This window comes from Haliotis rufescens, unplaced genomic scaffold (assembly GCF_023055435.1).
Source record: "Haliotis rufescens isolate VD_foot unplaced genomic scaffold, xgHalRufe1.0.p SCAF_11, whole genome shotgun sequence".
NCBI lineage: Eukaryota > Metazoa > Mollusca > Gastropoda > Lepetellida > Haliotidae > Haliotis > Haliotis rufescens.
This window is the reverse complement of record NW_025963791.1, coordinates 20,878,330-20,899,664: the sequence shown is the minus strand read 5'-3', so window position 1 is coordinate 20,899,664 and position 21,335 is coordinate 20,878,330. Positions and strand designations below refer to the sequence as shown.

The following is a 21,335-nucleotide window of genomic DNA, read 5'->3' as shown; positions in this document are numbered from 1 at the left end:
AATAAATCACCAAGATAGCACACGTCTACTGAACCAGGTGGGTCATCATTAATATTTCAAACTGGAAATTAAAATATAACAGTCAGAAATGCTACAAATAATGTGAATAAAAAACAAAAATGTCCCTTCCTGATTTTTGACTTGCGGAGTAAAACGGAAGGCATTGCTCCATAATCAGTTGAATAAACAAAGCTGTTGCTGGTGTTAAGCCCACGGGTGAGTGAACGCTTTCCTGGGGACACACGTCACCGACGTCCACTTTCTCCTAATGACGTACACGTCACGTGGCCCGTCACCGTCCCAGTCTATTCTCGTTCGTAACGTTGGCTTCCCCGCGGTGCTACCGTTTGCCGTGTCTGTCTGCTATGGCAACGAGCTTCGCTCTCTACAATACCTAATGACATAGCCAATTAATCAAATCACATTTTTTAAGCTGAGAGAATCAAATGCTGTCGTGGATTTTAATTGCTTAATGTATCTTAATGTCGGAGAAATATTCGACAGATTGCAATGAAATACAAATTACTTCGAATCACACGGAATGCACGTGCAAGCGACGGTAGCAATTCGAATGAAACTTGTTACAGTTATGGTACAGATTTCAAATGACAAATTAACATCGACTTAATTAATTACACACAAAGGCGATATAGAAAAGCGAGATTTCAAATCTTTTTGCTTTCTAATAAAAACATAATTTCCCTTTTATAAGTTTTATTATAATGTACGCAATAAAAGGTTAAATCAGGCACTGGATTAGACGATTACAACAGATTCAAAACCACATGTTCAGTAATTATAGCGAAGGAACACACTGAGAAACTGGCTTTTGAACACAATGACTTTATTTCACCGGTAACTTGAGCGTACAATGAAATTGGAAATTTTCTTGTTTCGAAGCAATATAGGAAGTTTGGTGCAGGTTTCAGCTCAATTCCATAAAGCGTCATGGACATGTTTTCCTTCAAAACATATTTCCGTCAGTTATTTATCATGAGGTATGTTTGTTTTTAAAATACTAAAGAACAAAACATGTTTTGAACTTTTTGCGACAAAAGGTTTGCATGTAACTAAGATAAAATACATCACGATGAATGTGATGAGCTTGTGATAGAAAGTTGTAACATTATCTTAATGTTTGATATTTAAAATATTCACATTATTGATACAACAATTTCTATGTGGTGTTAGAATCATCTAACTTTTGCAACCATCCTCAGTAGCAGTGAATATAATATTTACAAAGATGATTCAGCACACAATGATGACACGGCAAAGACACCTAATTCAGTCATTCCTGACGCCGTGCATCTGCATAAATATCACATACTCATCAAGAGATATCCAGGCCGTGTTTCGTGTCCTAGTAACTGAAAACAAGTTTAAAGTTTTAACAAACACAAAAATATTAATTTCATTTTGGCTTTTCCATCTGATTAGATTATGTTTTCGTTTCTCATTAAAACATCATTTTAAAAATCATGAATTATAATAAGATGAAAAAATATACGTTTTTTGATTAGTCAATTCAATGAAATCATAATGATCATGAAACGCTCACACAAATTAAAGCCATAATTGTTAATGAATGAATTTCTAGTTTAACTAAATTATTACCGCGAAAGACCGCTATCACTGCTCGTTACTTTCAAGGAAATAAACGCATTATTGCGAATACCCTACGGTTAGTGTTTCGCTACACTCTAATTTTCTGGTAATAATATTGAAATTTCATAAAGTTGTTGACTACCAATCTGTTCTTAAACAACAAGGTTAACGTGTCTCCTCAGTTTTAGGTAATACAATGGGTAATTTGCCGAGCCGCAGGTGGCCGTAACGAAAAAAGATCCCCCGTTGTGGTTCATGTCATTGCTGTCTTCATAAAACATGTCAGCCAAAACTTCCCACTGGGCGTACAGGTGAAAGTCACGTGACAGTCACATGGCCATATCGAAAATTAGCATAAACACACCTAAACGCACGATGTTCCCTTTCGGTTTTTGTTACACTTGCTGCGTGTATTGTTAAATTGTGACTCATGAAATCAGTTCAAATCCGCGAAAAATCCCAAAGCGGCACACGCCGTATCATTGAATGAGAGGGGCCTAATTATCCTTTAAAGACTCTCCAGTTACAAAGCACTTATGTTCCGTCCCTAAAACTATCCACCATATGTCCCTTCTGAGTCATGGAGCATGCGCAGTGGAGCCGTGCTTGCAAACCTCGACTTGAAGCGAATCAGCGGTGCGTGAAATTAGAAAATAATAGCCAGGAAAACCCATGAAATAAAATTTCGTCTGTCGATTTTTGGGGGAGAGACCCACTAAAGATTATATGAAGAACACATTAGATCGAGATTAGAAAAGTTTTGAGGACCAAATCTCGGGGGATGTGACCATTACAGCGATTTGCCAGATTATCTCGTGCAGTGCACGTGGAGTTGCGTTTTGCATGAGGACGAGTAATTGGACGGCATATGTTGAGAAAACCGTGTCCTTATGGCGACACGAGACAGAGGGGGAGGGTGGTGAAGGCTGAAGGGAGGAGTGGGCCGCCCTTGTTCTAGCCACCCTCGTGGGAGACGGGCATGGACGCGATATGCAAATGAGGGAAAATTTAAACCTCTTTAAGTCGTATGATCAGAAAAGGGAAAAAACACAGGCGTATCCATTTCGTTGTATTTTATATTTTTTTATATCACACAATCGACACTTCCAAACTTCTGTCACCGTATCCTGGCCCGTCTCCGCGACGTCGGTAACGGGAGAACTGGGAATACGCCTACAAAGTGGTGTGGTAACGGTCAGATATAAACAACACGTGTTCCTGAAAGTTAAGTCTTAATGACGTCGAGCCTTATCAGGACGGTCGCAACTGTATCATGTTTTCGGGGGTGGGGACAAATAGCTGATACCTTATCTATGATTTAATATCAAGAATCGATTCAAAGGTATCTGGATTTTAACAGGGAAATAAAATTATCAAGACAAAATTATAAAGTCATTTTTTTTCTCTCAGTTGTAAATGTAAGGTGTTTTAATTTATCGTTAGTGCTGGTTGGTTTCTGTTGCGATGAACAGATCTACAGATTTTGTAAACTCCCTGAAAATATAATTGATTATACCTGTTTCACTCAATTTCATAAATCCCAATGTTGTATGAATATTACAAACATTAATATGTTAAATTAGCCAGTGTAAAAACAGTAATCCAGCGATTTGCCCTAATTGTAATAACTAGACTCAGTCACTTGTATTTTAACCATAAGGGAAATGAGGGAATAAAAATGAAAAGAAAATAATGACTTTGCCCGTGGGGATTCGGGGTCAGAATAGGTCCCAGCAACCTATGTTTATCGTTAGAGACGACTCAGTGGATAGGGTGGTCAGGCTGGGTGACGTTGTTGGTGACGTCGTATCCCGACGGCGTGAGGTGCTGCTCATAATTTCAATCACTGGTTTGTCCGATCCAGACTCGATTTCTTCTACCGACCGCCGTCAGATGGATGGAAAATTGCTGCATGCCTTCATAAACAAAAAAACACCATGTACAGTTACGTTTTAGTACAGGATGGTATATCTGTATCAATATATTTTTTTCATGGCGTAAAGTTTCACAATAGAGTTACATAACTTAAATTGTCATATTTGCCAACTACTGCATACAGCTATGAACTATTTTTTGTACTTGGTTCAAACAAACTCCTGCTTCACTGCTTTCTCGGCATCATTTTGCATACGTTATTCGTCAACCTTTACCTTACCATTTCCATTTAGCAATCAACATATCAGTTTTAGTATATTAATTACCAACTTGTCGAAAACTGACACGAAATAATGTATATATCACATTAAAATATAACATTTATCTACATTCATAATTTTCCTCCATACACTTACCTTTGTATTATATTAAGCCATCACATGTCTTTGTGCTTGTTGAGGATGATACATTTCTTTTTAGAAGTCAAATTGATGGATGTATGATGATTCACATCATATATGTACATTATTAAATGACAAATCATTTACAATTTCAAGTAACTTCCGCATATATCAGGCCTTAAATTGATAATAATATTTGCCATTAAATAAATATTAACAACATGTAAGACACTAGGGTGGTTTATGACCCGTGCAGGTATCTGTGAGTTCCTACGGCGGCGCCTTCCTAATAGATTTCTAAAGGGAAACACTACTTGCGTTTTGAATAGATAAACAGCATAGTAAACAGTATTGTACACGCGAATATAAACAGGCATTTTTATAGGCAGATCAGTCAACCATAGTGAAAAGCACTACCTGCTGATTCCAACCTAAGAGCTGGACTAATGAATCGTGAGACTTTAAGCCTCTCAGAACACATGCTTGAATTTCTCCCTTCGCCTCAACCACGGACGGTTTTAGTCAAAGACAGACAAGTGGCCGAACTAACGAGGGAAAATGGCAATCCCGTCAGGGCACGGGGGCATCCAGGCATAAGCAATTTAATAAAACTCGCCGCTTCGAGCCTGTTAAATACTGAAACAATTACAGGGGATTTTCCCTGATGTAAACACCTCCAAGCAAGGCCTAATGCCAAGGATTTGAAGCTATGAGGAGAATGACAATTGCCATACTATTCCTGACAGCATGGCGTGTGGTTAGTCATGGTACTGGTTAACCAAGAGGAACTTTTCATTCTTAAATTGGCTAATCGTGTAAGACCGACGGGCAACCGGGTGGCGAGTTGACTTTGGAACAATATTTCTATACGAGCCATGCGGGCAGTATAATATCGGGGTAGCTTTGGCAATATGGTTACTGTTTCTAAGTTTGTTGTTCGGGGTATTTCCTGGTTGAGCGTTTTTATGTAGAAGCTGATGTGTGCACTTCATGCTTTTTTGTGGGCGTATGTTTAATTCAAGTGGTGTTTACCTCGCGGAAACAATACTCTTTTTCTAAAGTTCGTGCATGGAAAGTTGTGAAAAGAAAGTTGTTGCCATTCTTCAATAGTTCTCGTGCAAATGTTCATCTAATTTACCCATCAAATATATACAAATAGGTTGGTATATCAAAGCTATACAATAATAATAATAATAACAATAACAAAGTTTATAATTCTACTATTTAGATACAACTTTGGAAGTAAACTAACACCTGTACCTAGAACGAACAAAACATCTCTTCGGACACTTTTCAAATACTGCGTCAAAACAAATCAGAACCGAAACGCGATTTTTTTAAGCCTACAAAAAGTCCGATTAAATCAACAGTTACCAAACCTTCATACCCAATGGGCCGTTTTGAGCATATGTACATACCGTTTTAGTGACTGATACACGTGTCTCGTCTAAATCACTATTCGTTAAAGCAGTTCAAAGGATTTTCCAAACTACAAAGGAACACGGGCAATAGTTTACTTGAAATTACAATACAATAACACGACTCTGTATGACTGACAGCGAATGCTGACATCTGTCTGCTTGTGTTCAAAGTGCAGCAAATTCCAAGTGTAATTTATATCTGTTTACTCTCTCTTTCATTGATATTGCACCGGAAAGTTTACGCTTTGTTAATGCCGAGGCCAATATAACTCTCATGTTTGAGATGGGGCTATTTCTAAAAGGCCATTGAAAGCTATACATTGTCCTTCGCTCAGTACAATAACATACGCACGTTCGTTGAAAGGGCGTGAAGTTGTTTAGGGATCTCCAAACTAGCCCTAATACCTTGATAACCAATAGTGGATTGACAGCCACAAACTCATACCTTTCACAATTTGCGGTTTTCCAAAGCCATGAAAAGGACTCAGTTTGAAATTAAATAAACAAATTTCGAGTGGAAATATAAGAAGCACACACACGGTGGCTTAATAACCACCACCTAGGCGATAACAAAAGGCCCCGACCGGCGCCCGATTCCGTCAATGACTACCCAAGGTACCAGAGAAGAGAAATTGACCCAAAGGCTGTGGCCTACTAGTGGATGTAGCTATTGTTTCCTCTGGACAGATGGCGTGAAGGAGAGAAGAAAATAGATTTGCTTGACAGCTCGGGTAGGACAATGAGGGGGGATCCTCCCCAATCCTTAGCCGTGGGCTCGTCTGGAATACCGGAGACAGTGGCTCAATAGCTCCACGCGCCACACTATTACAGGCATATGTTCAACGCTTGCTCAAACTTTTAGAATACTTAATCAACATTAGATAGTCTCGATGTGGACGCACGAAGTGTCCTGGATGGCTAGGTCTTACCTGAACGAGCTGCTTGTTTCCTAAGGGGTCCATCTGTCAGAATCTAGGTAACTGTAGCCTTAATAAACTTCCTGTGATGAAATGCCTCGAGGGAGTCATCAATGAAGAAACACCTCAATTGGTCACGGCTATTGATCGGATGAATACCTTTGAATACAGCTCGCTTTTGTTTTTGTGAAGGCGTTTTTAGAAAACAAGTCGTTACCGGATACCCCGTAGCGAGTCCGAAAGAAACTGAGATTTTCTTTAAGAAGTTAGCCGTGAGAAATATTGAAGGAATTGTATTCTTGGCAGGAAACAGACGCTTCTACCCCACCGAGTTTAATATCCGTTTTATCTTAAAGGGCATTAACAGGTTTCATTAGTGTAATTGTGACTTTATTGTTCAGCCTTAGTATAAGCAGGGGGCGTACTAAAGACAGTGTTCATATGAACGTGAAGACCTATACTTGTAGGTGTCTGTGACGTTCTTATCCATGTTGCTTCTAACAAGTGATCATCCACCATTGAGATAGCCTCTCGCCCAGTAAACAGCTGATTGCCGCATCCCCAGGAGACGGTGGGAGGAGATATATACAACATTTATCTCAGGTGAGTGACTAAACCAAAGAGAAATTAATTAACAACTTCCCCTGAGTGACAGTAAGGCTCTTCATCGTAAACGATTCCATCAATACCTTTCGAACGAAAGCCCAATCGCCGGAACGTCGCTGTCAGAGTTCCAGCCAATCAGTGAGCGGGGAATTATTATATGCACGTTTGTGGGACGATTAGCTCGCTTCCGGGGTGATATTCCCAGTGCATGATTAAGCAGTTCCCTTAAAAGGACGCAGGCGTGATATCACTTCCACCTCGCTTGGATATTCCTCTCAAAACACACTCGGCTTCATGATGTCGGCAGCTCGTGTCGCGTGCTACTGATGACGCTGTGTTTGGGTGAGTAGCGAACCACGCTTTCCCACTATTAGTATCTCATATAAACTTTCTTCGTCTTTACGGTAGCGTCACAAGCACTTGACGTATCATCGCCAGCTTCATCCGAGATTTACGTCAGCGGATGCCTATATTGCATTAAGTGTCAAGGTATTTGCGGTTACTGTAATAAACTTATTTCGGAAGGTTAATAAGCTTTTTGTGAACTTTGATTAATGATCTTGTTGACACTGTGTACTTTAATCTTATTAGCATCTGTCTGGAACATTAATTTTCACAGATGTATGTTTTTGTCACGTCATTGTTTGAAATTTACTTTATTGTCATTATTATTAATAATATTTAAATTAATGTATGATTATATACTTCCTTAAGCTTTAACTATTGGTGTAGATTGGATTGTAATCGTTGAATCAAGAGTTTTATTGAAATATGCAAGGTATACTTATTTGTCAATTTGATAATATTGAATATAATGCCGTGTGATGTAATATACGTTTTATACCCGAGGCATTGTATATTTATATTGTAAGTAGGAACTGGATTTATACTTCTTTATACTAGAACTTGAATGGTTAACTTAAAACAGTTTAGAATGAAATGTACACACACAGAAGGTTACTTTTTGTGATTGTTATTTTCGTACTGTACTACAAAGATCATTGAGATTACAGATTAACGTTGTGGTAGATAATCCTAATTTACACGGTATTTAATCCGTTTACAATGGACCTTGTGTCAGTGACGTGTACTGTAAACATCATCATTAGTATAAATGATTCATTGATATTTTATTAAGTGATAAATTGTTTTGACATTATATTCCTTTGTGAGCCAGTTTACACCCATTAATAGCACGACGTTAGTTTGGAGTATATTCCAAAAGTATAGTATATTCCACAAGCAAATAAAATCTCAACCACGATGGCATGGTTTTAATTCCTTGTGGAATAAGGTTCAAATCAATTGTACTTATCATCAAACTATCGTCGTGTCATTGACATTGTGTGTAATCTTATTATGGGGAAACCGCTTTATGATTTACTGACGTGTTACATCAGAAGATCATCTTATGTGTATATGAAACACCAAACGGATAACACAATACATACAAGTTGTACTATCTGTGTGATGCATCAGATAACATTCACATGTATACTTTGATATAGATAATCCTGTTATCTTCTTGTTATCTTTCTTCAACGGATCATATTTTTAGAAATGGACACGGTTTCAACAGATTGTGTTGATATACATACACTGCTAGTGGTTATCGATAACATCCGAGTATATATTGATGTCTGAACTTGACCGCGACACTCTGTCTACCGTGTCAGAGAGGGGCGTTTCTTTGTATACTATAAATATACTATATAGGTGTTACATGTACCACATTCTTTACATTGGGCTACATATGTTAATATATATTATGCTGTTTAATCTTAAGCTTTGTTATATGGGTACAGTTCAATTCACAGTATATATAACAAAGGTATAAATGTGAGTGTATATATCTGTACATACACATAAAGACTTAATTTAATCTAAGAAAGATGATTGTGCATTTTTACAATTCTTTCATGTATGCAATGAAACATTAAATATGAAATAAAATTTCTGTCAATATGCAATATTATCGTAGTCGACACTAACAATCTATCATCATCATTGAGATAAATTGTGTAATAATAAATAATATATTTTAACCATCTAACATGTATGTACCATATGTATCTAATTGTTGATCTTTTAAAATAGAAATCTATAAGTATTTACCCCTCCTCTCTTACTCTGACAGGCCAACTATTTGGGAAGGGCATTACTTTAGTTTCGTGAAGATCTTTCTGTGTTCAACAATCTGAAAAAAACTAATGTTGACACGACTCCAGTTTGGTTTCCCCGCATATCCCTGATCAATCAAATCAAACATATCTCAATTTTTGTTCTGTTGGTGAGGCTGTCACATTAGAACTTGCTCCAATCTCTTATAGTATGATTAACGATAGGCAGCCAATATGTTACGTTCCGATAGCAAGCAGCAATCACGCTCTGTCAATTTCTCTCTGGGTCTTGTAACTTATCGTTGGTTAGTGGTACAACCTCGACAACTTCAAGGCGAAATTCAGATGCTTTGGGGCTTTTCAGGTATGCACCACATTGTGCGTTTCACATTAATCAGAATTTATGTCAAACGGAAGAAACCACGGGAATTCGTGGGTGAAGATTTGGCGATGCAAATTACAGATTGGAGCACTTTGTCAAGGAATCACGGACATCACCAGACACGCATGTTGTGTCCCTCAATTGATAAGATACATCACAATTAGTAGGCTCTGTAGGTTTTAATCGTGGACGGTAAATATATTGCAAAATGCTAATCGGGTATGAAAAATTGATAGTATTTAGGTTAAGGCAAGCATCAACAAGCAATATTTAAAAGGATGAGTGTGTGTTTGAAATTGCTCTTTTAATATAACTTAATGGGATTTTTAGCTTCTTCATCTTGATGCTATTTGTTTACGGCCTGGATATTGGTCTTCAGAATCCCTGATGGTGGAAAAAGGTACATAAAACCGAAGATCTGCTAGAAGAATTGTCTCCAGTACTTCTGATAAGGTGAGTGATAATGTAATAGAATGTGTGATTGTTGTGTGGAGGCGCAATGCATTAGATAATACCCAGACAATGGCGTACAAGAAATAATGTGCATGGATGTAAGTTTGTTTTTAAAAAGTAAGTAAAACGTTACTTTTTGACAAATTATGGACGATTTGTAATATTATTCAATTCCGTATATTACATGGTTCTGATGCGCTATTAGGCCGCATCGTTAAGCCTAAGTACAATACAGCCATGTTAACAGGTGTATCCTATGGACGCGTACTTAACCTTACGCCTGCTTACGTAGATAACCTTTAGGACACGATATGCCCCATTGGTCAGCAGACTGGCCAGGCTAGTGGCATATGGTCACATGTTGTGTAATGAGTCAGCCAGATAACTAGTATCATTCTCACACCCATTTCTGATCACAATCTCAGCCAAGGTGTAATTTCCCCCTTAACAACTCTCTAAATATCGTTTGCACATTCATGAAATCGCCCATCGTATTTCAGACTCTTTCATTATAGAATTCATCCCTGGATTAATCTTGAACAAATCACTCTCATTATGCGCAAGCAAAGCGTGTCTCCGTTTTTCCTCCATACAGTCACACGTTACGGAGGGGGTATGATCTGTGATTGTTTGACCACCGTTTTGACAATAAGATGGGCTGGCTTTGTCTCCATTTGGGTTGATAACCCCGGCTCGTTATCCCGTCAACGCGTGGCGACATCTGCTCAACAAAGGGAGATAATAAGAAAAGCTATTGTATCACGCGCGAGGGTCGGGTTAACTATTCGTGTGCCGCCAAGCGTTAGCGTTACACCGTAACGTGTGCGTAAGGGAGGTTCCCTTGTTAGCCATTGATGAGGGTTACCCGAGGCTATGAGATCTCAGTGTCAAATAGCACAGGAATCTGAGACGGGTGGCGACAGCGATTGTGGAGACATGTAGAATGCTGATAGAGAAGAATGACGTCTTAACGTCATGCCAAATCGATCAATGGTGTCAGTGGTAGGCAATATTCTAAACGCCTGTTTTCTTTGAAAGAAATCCAAATAACAGAATGTAAAAATCGTTTTATCGTCAGTATTTGCGACACTTAACACACTTTTCTCCTGTGATATAATGAATTGCCCAAATTACACAATAAGCAAGCATTTTAAGATGAATCATTTAGCTGGAACAAAGTTTAAAAATCGAAGATACTTTCTCTTGATAGTTTCATTGCACAAAACGTCGTTTCGAATATGTACAAATGAAATAATTTCTTTAATAGTCAAAGTCATCTGAACTTTATAGAAGGATGAAGTTTTATAGAAGGATCAAGTTTAAACGTCGCCCTATAAAACCTTAAGACATTATAATGAAAGGATCATACAGTCGGATCATACAGCTGAGAATAAACTATCATGCACTTTGTCTTCTTTCTCGTGTACTAAAACAGCTTTAAAATTTCTAGTTTTCGTTTGTCGTCAAGTGCAAGCCAGTTACTTCACAATGGTGTTTATTCGCCTCTTTTACCACAATCAGTGCTATCCGGCAGTGTGAGGCTAGGCTTACGGCTAACACCAAAGTAATAAAACCAGTAATTGAATTGGAAAATATTTCTCGTGTGTTTCTTGATAATGTATCTCCTCAACGAGAGGAACCGTAAGGTTCATCTAACAAATGTTTAGTAATTTGATTACGGACGCTCACGCGACGGATTACCATTATTTGCTTCAACTAACTCGTCAAGACAAGAACAATCAAAATATATTACATTTTTCTGATAAAAAGTTACAGCACGCCCGGGGGAGAAACAGTAACTTGTTTTCTCAAGATTGAAATCCATTTTACAGCAATATCGAATTATTACTTCATCAATATGTTCTAACATCCCCTTAATTTGGATCGTTCCAAGAAAAATGAACTTTTTATGGCCTTTCGGTGCCTTGTTCTAGTTTTATTTGACAGAAACCGAAATTGCATGGAGATGGATTATTGTGGACAATATTTTTAAAGGGAATTGTTGCTAAACACGACCAAGGAAGATGTTTTACCGATTATGTGTAAATCCCGCGGATGTCCGTTTCCTCGTCTATCTTCATCGTTTGGTCGTAATCTCCAGAAATTAAGAGTGAAATGGATTAATTTGTACTGTATGTTATTTTCCCGGGTGACCCCTTGCACGATTTTTGTCTGCTTCCCCCAGACACAAATGAAGAAAACACTCCAGTTCGTTCCGAGTTTATCTTAATAGAGAAAGACGTATTTGCACACAGTATGTTTTGTGTGAAATTCACGTATACCAGTGTTGGTTTAAGAGAATGGGAATAACGGTGAATTATTTCGTCAAGGGGAGAGATGAAGTGCATTACTTCGAGGAAAGTCAACACAGGAAAATTAAAGGTTATGCTTTTCATCGCCGGGAATTGATTCATAAGCTCATGTCAAACAGACAATCAAACTTGAAATCGCTACGATGAATTTCCTATAATGGGGGATCCGTTTCATAAGCCTTGTCGTCAGTTGCCTTATGTTAAGAACAATAGGCATGATCCAAAACACTTTCAATGAGCTTATTCTAAAATATTATTAATACGTACAAGAAGCTGATGGGGACATATATTGATTGTGAAACTTATTTAATGCACGACTTCTGTGTTTATTAATTTATGTGAGTAAACTTTTCACATTGAATTCCTAATTTGTTGCAAACGTTAAATGGCTTCTCGTATACAGATTACGCCAGATTTCTCATTATATAACTTTCAAAAGTGTGGCTTCTTTTTTATATCATTACAATCGTTGTAAAAATCTTGAAATATACCTCCATACGGTCGTCACAGATCGTTTGGTTTTCAATCACCTGTGTCCGTCTCTAGCATTCCGCAACATGTAGATGAGCCAATTCGTAGCTGAAACTATTAATTTGAAGTAGGGTGAGATCATCCGAAAGTAGCTATTTGCCTTTGTTGCCGGGCGTTAGTGGTATTTGGTAGTATCACGAACCGTGGTCCTGCTTATGCCCCGAAACGGACCGAGGAAATCAAGTAGTCTTATAGAGAGGAAGGTTGCCCCCGATACAAGCAAACTAGCGATTATTTGTGAATCAATTTCTTCCCACTAAATCTCTAGAGATGAGAAAAACTCCTTTCCTTCAACTTGCCCTGATTGTATGTGCTCGGTAGTCGTACGAAATCAATTTTACGTGAGTGATCTATTAGCAAGCCACATTTGGTCTAAAGGATTTTTGTCGGAGAATTAGTTTGGCCGCTATTTCGCCCGTCGCAGTTAGCCCATCGCTAGCTGAATTCCGCCCTGACTAGCATATTGTCTTTACAGGGTATGTTTCCCCATTAAAGTCCCATGTCGCACCAAAATGAGATTAGATGGCAATAAAGGGGACAATCGAGGTGGCCCTTCGCTGAAATTATTCTCGGCAGGATTGTCTCTAATTTAAGGCTGAGAAGCAATCAAGGGGAGGTGGTGTGGAGACCTGTTACATCTTAATCAACCCATTGAGAAATGCACTGTGTCTTTGTATTTGACCGGCGAACTCTTTGATGCTACAATATGTACTCTAACTGCTGTCAGAGGCTTTCAAACTGATTTACAGCTTTCCTACTACTTTTGTAAACCAACAATAGAAATCTACTGAGTTGGAACTCAATTGTTGTTTTTTTCCATTTTCATCCAAATTTAAATTCCATTTGAAAATAGATAGGTTTCACCTAATCTTCTGGTGAACTTTTTTAGAGTTTAATTTCTGGAAATTGTTTGTGCCACGTGATTTTCAGATTTTATACCCAAAATAGCTTAAATGAACCAATACGTTATCGGACTCTCCCACTACAAATGTAATATATGGACCCATCTTCTCTATTTACTCTTTACGAACACTGTCTTTGAATTTTGAAAAGAATTAAAAGAATAAACTTGCAAATTAATTCTTTTAAATTCAAGTTCAATGAATTGCATAAATGTTTAATGTAATCCGGTAAAAAATATTTTTTTCCTTGACAACCTTTTCCACTTTGTCTTGAAACACGCAATTATTTAATTGATTTTTGTCTAAAAATAATTGATATTTATTTAGAATTACACGCAAGCAAGGTGGTGATTGTTTAATCAGACCAAGTTCTCTTACAGGACAAACATAAAACCATGCATTCTCACTCCGAAGCATGAGACACGTTTATTACCTAATAATAATGTTAAAACGTCACTTAAAGATATTCGTCCAAAAACTAATATGATTGTAGTTGATGGATTGCTCTTTACGTGTAAATCAATGAGAGCAATTATTGTTGAGACCAGAGGCCTAAATAAAATTTAGCCACTTTTTGAGAATTATTTGATAGAGGTCTGGCTGAGCAAAATATACCAGATGATTGTAATTAGGTTGAAAACATCCAATTTAATAGACAGAGATAGTATCCAAGGCATTCTGATAGAACGTTGCGTCACCACGCCTAGCTGAAACTCAATTAATTTCTAGATATGGTCTTCGTTGAAACTCTGGATCCGAGGTTTAACTCGGGTTATTTGTCCGACAATTAACCGTCGTCTTCGCGATTCTCCCGACATCTGCCTGACATTAATTTCGCTTATCTAGTGTCTGTGTTGTCGATGGCCCCAGCGTTACGCGTTTTGACACGATCAAGATGCCGGGAGATGAGCCAGAGGGTTATACAGAAAATTGGGAGGCTTTCCGTTTCGGAAATGGAATAATTCTTTCAACATTTCATCTCTAATAAGCCTAAATGACAGTATCATGCACTCCGGGGAATGGACACAAAGCCCTCGGCTAAAATAAATTACCCTCCTTGGGGGTCTGCGATACATATTCGGCAATTTGGCAAGTAAATTGACATATTTCGACCTGAAACGGAGAGACCATTTGGCTTTTGAGACAATATCTCGCTTGTTTATTGATTACAGATGAGAATAATGCGCATGCTTCAACCCAGTGTTTACGCGGCATATGGTCTTTGAATAAACTTGAGGTGACATCCCTTATCTGTCCTTTCTCTGACGTCACGAAGGGCCAGCTTTCGGCGTCTTGAGAGAGTTTTCTTAAATCGTTGATGAATTAAACGAAATTACTTGTAAATATTCCGCACCTGATCCAAATATCACTCCTCGACCATGCGGCCCTAATTCAGTTAAGCCACGGTGCCTCCACCGCCGGTTCTTAAGCTCGCCACTCTGACGATCATATTAACAATATCTGTTTTAATTAACGTTTTCTATAACGCTTTAAAGGGATTATTTCTCCATTTGGCTCCTTCGTGCATGGTTTCCTTCCGTGCACCAGAAAAGCCTGCTTTGGAATATGTTCAGACGGAGATAGCAGCCTAATTTATCTTCCAAGACGGACCTAATGAATTTCCAATTTGGGTGATTATTGAGTAAAACACTTGCGAGGTTGATACAAACATCTCGCTTCGTTAGTGTCATCTCGCATCCAGTCGGATGGAGCAAAACATATTCTCATTACGCAGCCCTAACACTTAAGGACCCAGTCGGTTATTAAATTTTACCCCGTCCCCTTTTTGGCTCAAGCAAAGCTTTTGGAAAGATTGATCAAGAACATTAGATTTGTCTCTCAATATCCACGGATGAGGAGAGGAGCCGGTTTCAGCTAAGCCCAGGCGACTGATCAGCCATATTGTTAGAGGCTGAAATAGCTTTGGATATTATGCCCAAACATGCTACAAGGCTAAACAGACCGCCCTTAGGAACTGTGGGGTTCATACGATTTGTAGTTTAAACATTCCGCTCTGATCGTTCATTTGCTTAAAAGCTGGGTCTGTCAGAGGTCGGTTTTTAAGTCTTGCAAAGAAATTGTTTTGTAATGACGTTTGTATGAAGGTTCGCTGTAATATATTTAGTGTTTTGTAGAGAATGACATTTTAAGATCAGTGTTTATCAAAATCTTCGCGTTTTATAATTGAGTGTTATATCCAACTGATATTTCTGTTTCAGTTAAACCAAAATGGGCGTGGTTCCAGTATCAGATATCGACTATGGTCAGATATTCGGGCCGTTTCCTTCGCATCTGGCAATGGCGGATCCAGCATATCTTATTGCAATGCTTACAAATGACAAGAGACAGGACGGTGTCATCATTAAGGTAAAATCTTCAATAAGGATGGAATGTCTGGCTCATGATATGTCGTAAATTAATATAGATTGTTGTTTTCTGGAAAAGTTAACCCCGTGAATGTATAAAATTTCGAATTTTAAATAAAGACTTATCGGATGTTATCAACTGCATTTGAATTCCCTACCAGTGGTAGCATGAAACACTTGAAAAGGAGTTACTTTGAGGTAGGGCTACGAAAAGTTGAAATAACGTTATCATATCACATCAACATTTACACTATCAGAGTATCTCTACAGGAAAACACCTCTTGATTAATAATAATAAATAATAAGTGCATTTATAATGCGCCAGATTCCATTCACCAAGTGGATGCTCATAGCGCTACACTATTATTACCCCGGTCAATGGATCAGTGAGCACTCGATTTTCATTCTCAGCTCCCTGGGGAGAATACAACCCAAGCTTGAATAAAATCATTGTCGCTTCTTCTGAGTTGATATGCTTCTTCTTCAGCTGGATCTCTCAGAGCGAAAAGAAGGAATCAAGGCAGTTGATTGGCTGCCGTACATTCACCCAGCCCGAAACGAGGAGGAACAAAACGTAGAAGCCTATATGAAGGAGGGCCAGGTGTACTACAGGACACTGCGGATCGTGAAGGCGGGAGAGGAGCTGCTTGTTTGGTACAGCAAGGACTTCTGTCAACTCCTTAACATCCCGGATGTAAAACGGCACATACCGAAAGGTAACGGAGTTTCCCCTTTACACTATATATGTCTGAAGTCTTCATCTTCCCGAGGCAAGTCTTGAGCTCGGGTTAACTGTTAAAATCCTTTGTTGACCATGGTAAATCGCCCTGTGAGAAGGGCTATATGCCACAGTGAAGACCATGCTCTTGGGATACGGTGCATGATGAATCTAAAAGAGAATTAGTAAGGTTTGAAGCCGCTTTCAGCAATATTCCATTTTTGGCTGAGGGCACCAAAAGGGGCTTCATACACCTGGGGAATTGAACCCGGACCTTCGGCGCTTCCAGCAAACGCTTTGGGTAACCTGGGGTCGAGTGGGAACAGTGGATGTTTAGTGTTGGTACTTTCATGAGGTGATAGGGAATACCAGCTGTTCGTTCGGGCATCTGCTTGATGGAATATTCGAGCTAGATCTCTGCTCATACTATCGACCACTAGTTGGTCTGATCCAGGCTCGAGTACAGACATGACATTGCTGTACAAATTTCGACATGCTAAATTGCCGGACAAAAGAAAGAATACGCCCATGTTTGGTCGGTGGCTAAAATTGAAACAAATAAGAAATGGTTATTCGATGGTCATGCCTTTGATACGGGTGTTTTGGACAGTAAGTTTGTAGTGTTTCGTCGACTGTTTTCAGTCTAGTAACGTTTAGTAACAGTTGTAATGTTTTGGTCAAATCAATTTCAAGTGTATACTTTCATTTTCCCGGCAGTTTAGTATGAAGAAATTGGTTGAAAATTGAATAATTTTATATATATATATATATGCATGATGTGGTAGATACTTAAGGTAATGAATTATGAAATTGATATAGAGAACGTCTCAGTTTTACTTTTTTCAAATTTTTTAATCAAATTCCTTTTTGTTTGCAGACGAAGGCTTCATATGCCCTCAGTGTGGTGAAGTTTTTGAGCACGTGTTTCCAATGAGGGCACATCTCAAGTTTCGGTGTACTATGAGGGCGGCAGATATGCGCAGTTTGATTCAAGATGCTTCCGCAAAACGGCACCTAGAAATTTCAGAATTTAGATCCAAAGAGAGAGTTGTCTCGGACAATTATAAATGTGAAACAGATTTATTAAGAGACAGCATTCCGAATCGGTCTGGAGACAGTCCTGACTCGATTCCACTAGAACTTTCCCCAAGGAGAAAAGACATTTCAGAATCTCACACTTCACGGAAACGACATTCATCAACAAACATTTCTCCACCTGAAAAGAAAAGTTGTACGGAAAGTAAAAGTTCTGTGTCTTCGATGAACAGGGATATTGACGTTGAGCGATTATCCCCCCCTACCACAAAACGCAATGACTTTGACAATCACTCTGACGGAGCAAGTGCATTTAGGAAAGTGGAAAAATCTATGTCACCAGTACAAGAACAATTGTCACCAATTCATCATCCAGTCTCATCTAGTTCCGTGTCTCTGTCAAATAGAATGTCTGTGCATAATGCTATTCGAGGCCCAAGTATGTCCATGGCGTCATCAACTGCGACACATCCGGCTGCGCGGGATGCTATGCAACAGAGTCAGCTGCTTGGACTATATATGCCCCGTATTCCGTTGATGCCACAGCTCCCCCTATCGGCCAATCTGGCGGCATCAACAGCCATGTATGCAGAACGGACACCTGTTCGTTTTGCGGAAATGTGTCGAACCCAGGCACCAGGGCCTCTGACAGAGAGCTTTGCAAATGTGAGAAACAGTGACAGTAACAGCGAACTTTTTGTCAAACAACAACAGTTACTGTTTGCGGAAAGGGCAAGCATGAGTTATCCTGCATATTTGAAAAGTCAGAACCCGATGGTGGAAAAAATGATTCACAGTGGGACGAATCCCACTCAGATCAATTCTCCCGTCGCCGCGATGGACCTGTCACAGAACTGGTGCGCCAAGTGCAACGCCACCTTCAGAATGACTAGTGATCTCGTCTATCACATGAGATCTCATCACAAACGAGAGTTCGACCCGGTGAAGAAGAAGCGTGATGACAAGCTGCGGTGTAACATTTGTAGCGAGACTTTCCGAGAGCGGCACCATTTGACGAGACACATGACGTCACACGTATAGAACACGCTTAGACGCTGTTATAGATTATGCTTATATACTGCAGCTGCTAAGGTGTAAACTATGAGTGGATATATATGCGTCATCTCGCGTTAGTCTGTCCATTCTAGGCTTGTGTTACCATGTCTTGTCCCGATATTTCAAGTGGTTATCGTAGAATTGTAATTATCGTTCTATTAATAGGTTGGACTAAAACGACAGAACGTTATAAGGTATGTGTCGCGGTACTTTGTTCGTTAGACAATACCTATGACGATACACTATGAGTAAAAATGATGAAATGTTAATTTTGATATAACAAAGACAGACAAAAGTTGTTTGCATGTATTAAGAAAACTTAAACACGCAACGAGCTTAAATAATGGACCACGAATGACAAAGCCGAAATGTCAAACAATATCAGTCTATGAACCATCCAAACAATTCTCAAGACGACACATAGCAATACAGAAGTAAGTCTATAGTATCACCGGTGATGAAGTCGATCGTTTCATACCTAGTAAGGGACCGGTAATTTATTACGAGGGAGGTTTCAGAGGTTTTTCATGCACTAATGTACTGAAAATAAGGACCCTCCCCTAAAGGTTGTCATATGATGACCCTCTCCATGTCCTTGTACATGTCCTTCCTGACCCTCCCCTAAAAGACAAAATGCAAAAGCACTATATATTGTATTATCGATGTCAATTTTTTCTTGACCCTTCCAAATTATGTGTATTATTTTTTATGACCCTCCACTAGAGATTGTCATATTTTTTCAGTGTCCCTTCCCTGATTCCCACTTACTTTTAATAAATTACCGGTTCCTAAAATTACACGTGCCAAAAGAACATAGAATATGAACGTCGCATCGAAAAAAACATAAGCAATGGCTTATTGGTTAAATGCTTAAATCAACATTCCAGCTTCCCTTTCATGTCTCGAGTGGTCATTTATTCGTTATGACGTGCATGTGTATTTTCAACTCACGTTATGAATTCATTCGGAAAATATAGAAGCAATATATTTTGTTGAGAAAATGACATATTTCGTTATTATATTAAATGTAGAAATTAAATATATTTATGTTGATGTTCTGCTGTTGTGCATTATTATGATACACTGCACTTTGAAATAATTAGTTACGTCATGATCTGCGGTATCAGCTTTGAAATTGCTCTAGGAAGTTAAGTTGATTAGCCCCCGACAATTTGAATGTCCCCGTAGGAGACTAGTGGAACCTTGTGTCCGGTGTCGTGTCCTGTATAACACTGTCCACGCTGCCGTATGATGTGAACTTGCACTAATATAACAGCTATTATAGACATGTTACGTGGTTACAATAAAATTGTATATTATCATAATAATGCGTCTGTTTGAATTAGTGTCTCAATGTAACGCGTGCTCTTCTGTGAGTGAGTACTTACGGTTACAATACTTGAGCTGATATGGAAAGGTTACGATCGCAATGCTTCAAGAGTGAGTGTGTGTGTGTGTGTGTGTGTGTGTGTGTGTGTGTGAGGCAGTTGTAGCAATGTTATGATCGCAATACCTCTTGAGTGAGTAGTGTGTTAGCCTGTTACGACAATGTTACCGTCACAATGTTTCGTGAGTGAGTGAGTGATTGTGTAAGCCTGTGGTAGCAACGTTACGATCGCAATGCTTCAAGAGTGAGTGTGTGTGTGAGCCTGTTGTAGCAATGTTACGATCACAATGCTTCAAGAGTAAGCGACGTAGTGGCATTTTCAATATTTTAAAAGAGCTGCTTTCTATGAAATCGGCTCTAGACCAGAGAAACCAATGGTTGATGGTGTGAGCACCGTCTCACCGTGTGGTTGATGTGTACTTGTAACAGTGAGTGACTGAGAAGGGTTGTACTCGGATTTCAGCATACATTACAGCGGGAAACACCAGAAATGGGCTTCACCAATTTGAGGAATCGAACACAGACTTTGTCGTGACGAGCGAACACTTTAACCACCGGTCCACCCACCGCTTATGTGGACTTCCAAAGTAATCTTAATCAGCTATTATTTTTGACAACAGATTAAAAAAAAAAGGGTGCAGTTTACTAAAAGCCGAAGTATTGATGAATGTGTTGTCTATAAATTACCCATATAGTACACACAAACAAATAAACTTGTCTCACCCATCAAAGCTTTATTGTTGAATCAAATACGATATACAAGTGTTGACAAAATTAGAAATACATGAATTTCCCTACCCATAAACCCCATGCCTACCAGACTATTAAAAACAACTATTACAAATAGACCGACCGACCGTATGTTAACGTAGAGGTCATAACCCACACCAAATAAAAGGCATGAGCGTAGAGAAATACAATTTGGACAGTCGGGCAAGACATTGAAGTTTTCTAAGTGTGAGAATTATGTGTCTGAGGTCGTGGCTAGACGGATGTAACAAAAGAAACGAACACGCCCAAGGGGGTACTTGAATGTGTTTTAACGATAATATTATGGCAAGGGGGAGGCTGCGCAGTAAACTGGATTACTGTCTTTTTATCGCTTACAGTATGAATGATAAAGGGTGAAGGGTTGCAGAATGGAGGTCGTATATTTCGACTTGACAGTCACACAAATGAGATTGTTTTAAACATTTGTGAATTGCTTTTAGAAACAAATATGGCCAAATGACGGTTTTATTTAAA

The 21,335-nt window shown here is 38.9% G+C and overlaps 1 protein-coding gene across 1 annotated transcript; it reads left to right on the top strand.

Annotated features, from left to right (window-relative positions):
- Nucleotides 1-7,052: 7,052 nt before the first annotated feature.
- LOC124137232 (PR domain zinc finger protein 1-like) lies at nt 7,053-20,019 on the top strand. Its single transcript, XM_046503449.2, has 5 exons — nt 7,053-7,170; nt 9,710-9,783; nt 15,748-15,895; nt 16,382-16,610; nt 17,490-20,019. The coding sequence occupies exons 3-5, from the start codon at nt 15,758-15,760 to the stop codon at nt 18,686-18,688; spliced, it is 1,566 nt and encodes a 521-aa protein (XP_046359405.2). The 5' UTR covers nt 7,053-7,170; nt 9,710-9,783; nt 15,748-15,757; the 3' UTR covers nt 18,689-20,019.
- Nucleotides 20,020-21,335: the final 1,316 nt, after the last annotated feature.

Coding starts and splice junctions, on each gene's coding strand:
- LOC124137232 (XM_046503449.2), top strand. CDS start 15,758: ATGGGCGTGGTTCCAGTATCAGATATCGACTATGGTCAGATATTCGGG. Junction 15,896..16,381: donor AGGACGGTGTCATCATTAAG/GTAAAATCTTCA, acceptor CTTCTTCTTCAG/CTGGATCTCTCAGAGCGAAA. Junction 16,611..17,489: donor AAAACGGCACATACCGAAAG/GTAACGGAGTTT, acceptor TTTTGTTTGCAG/ACGAAGGCTTCATATGCCCT.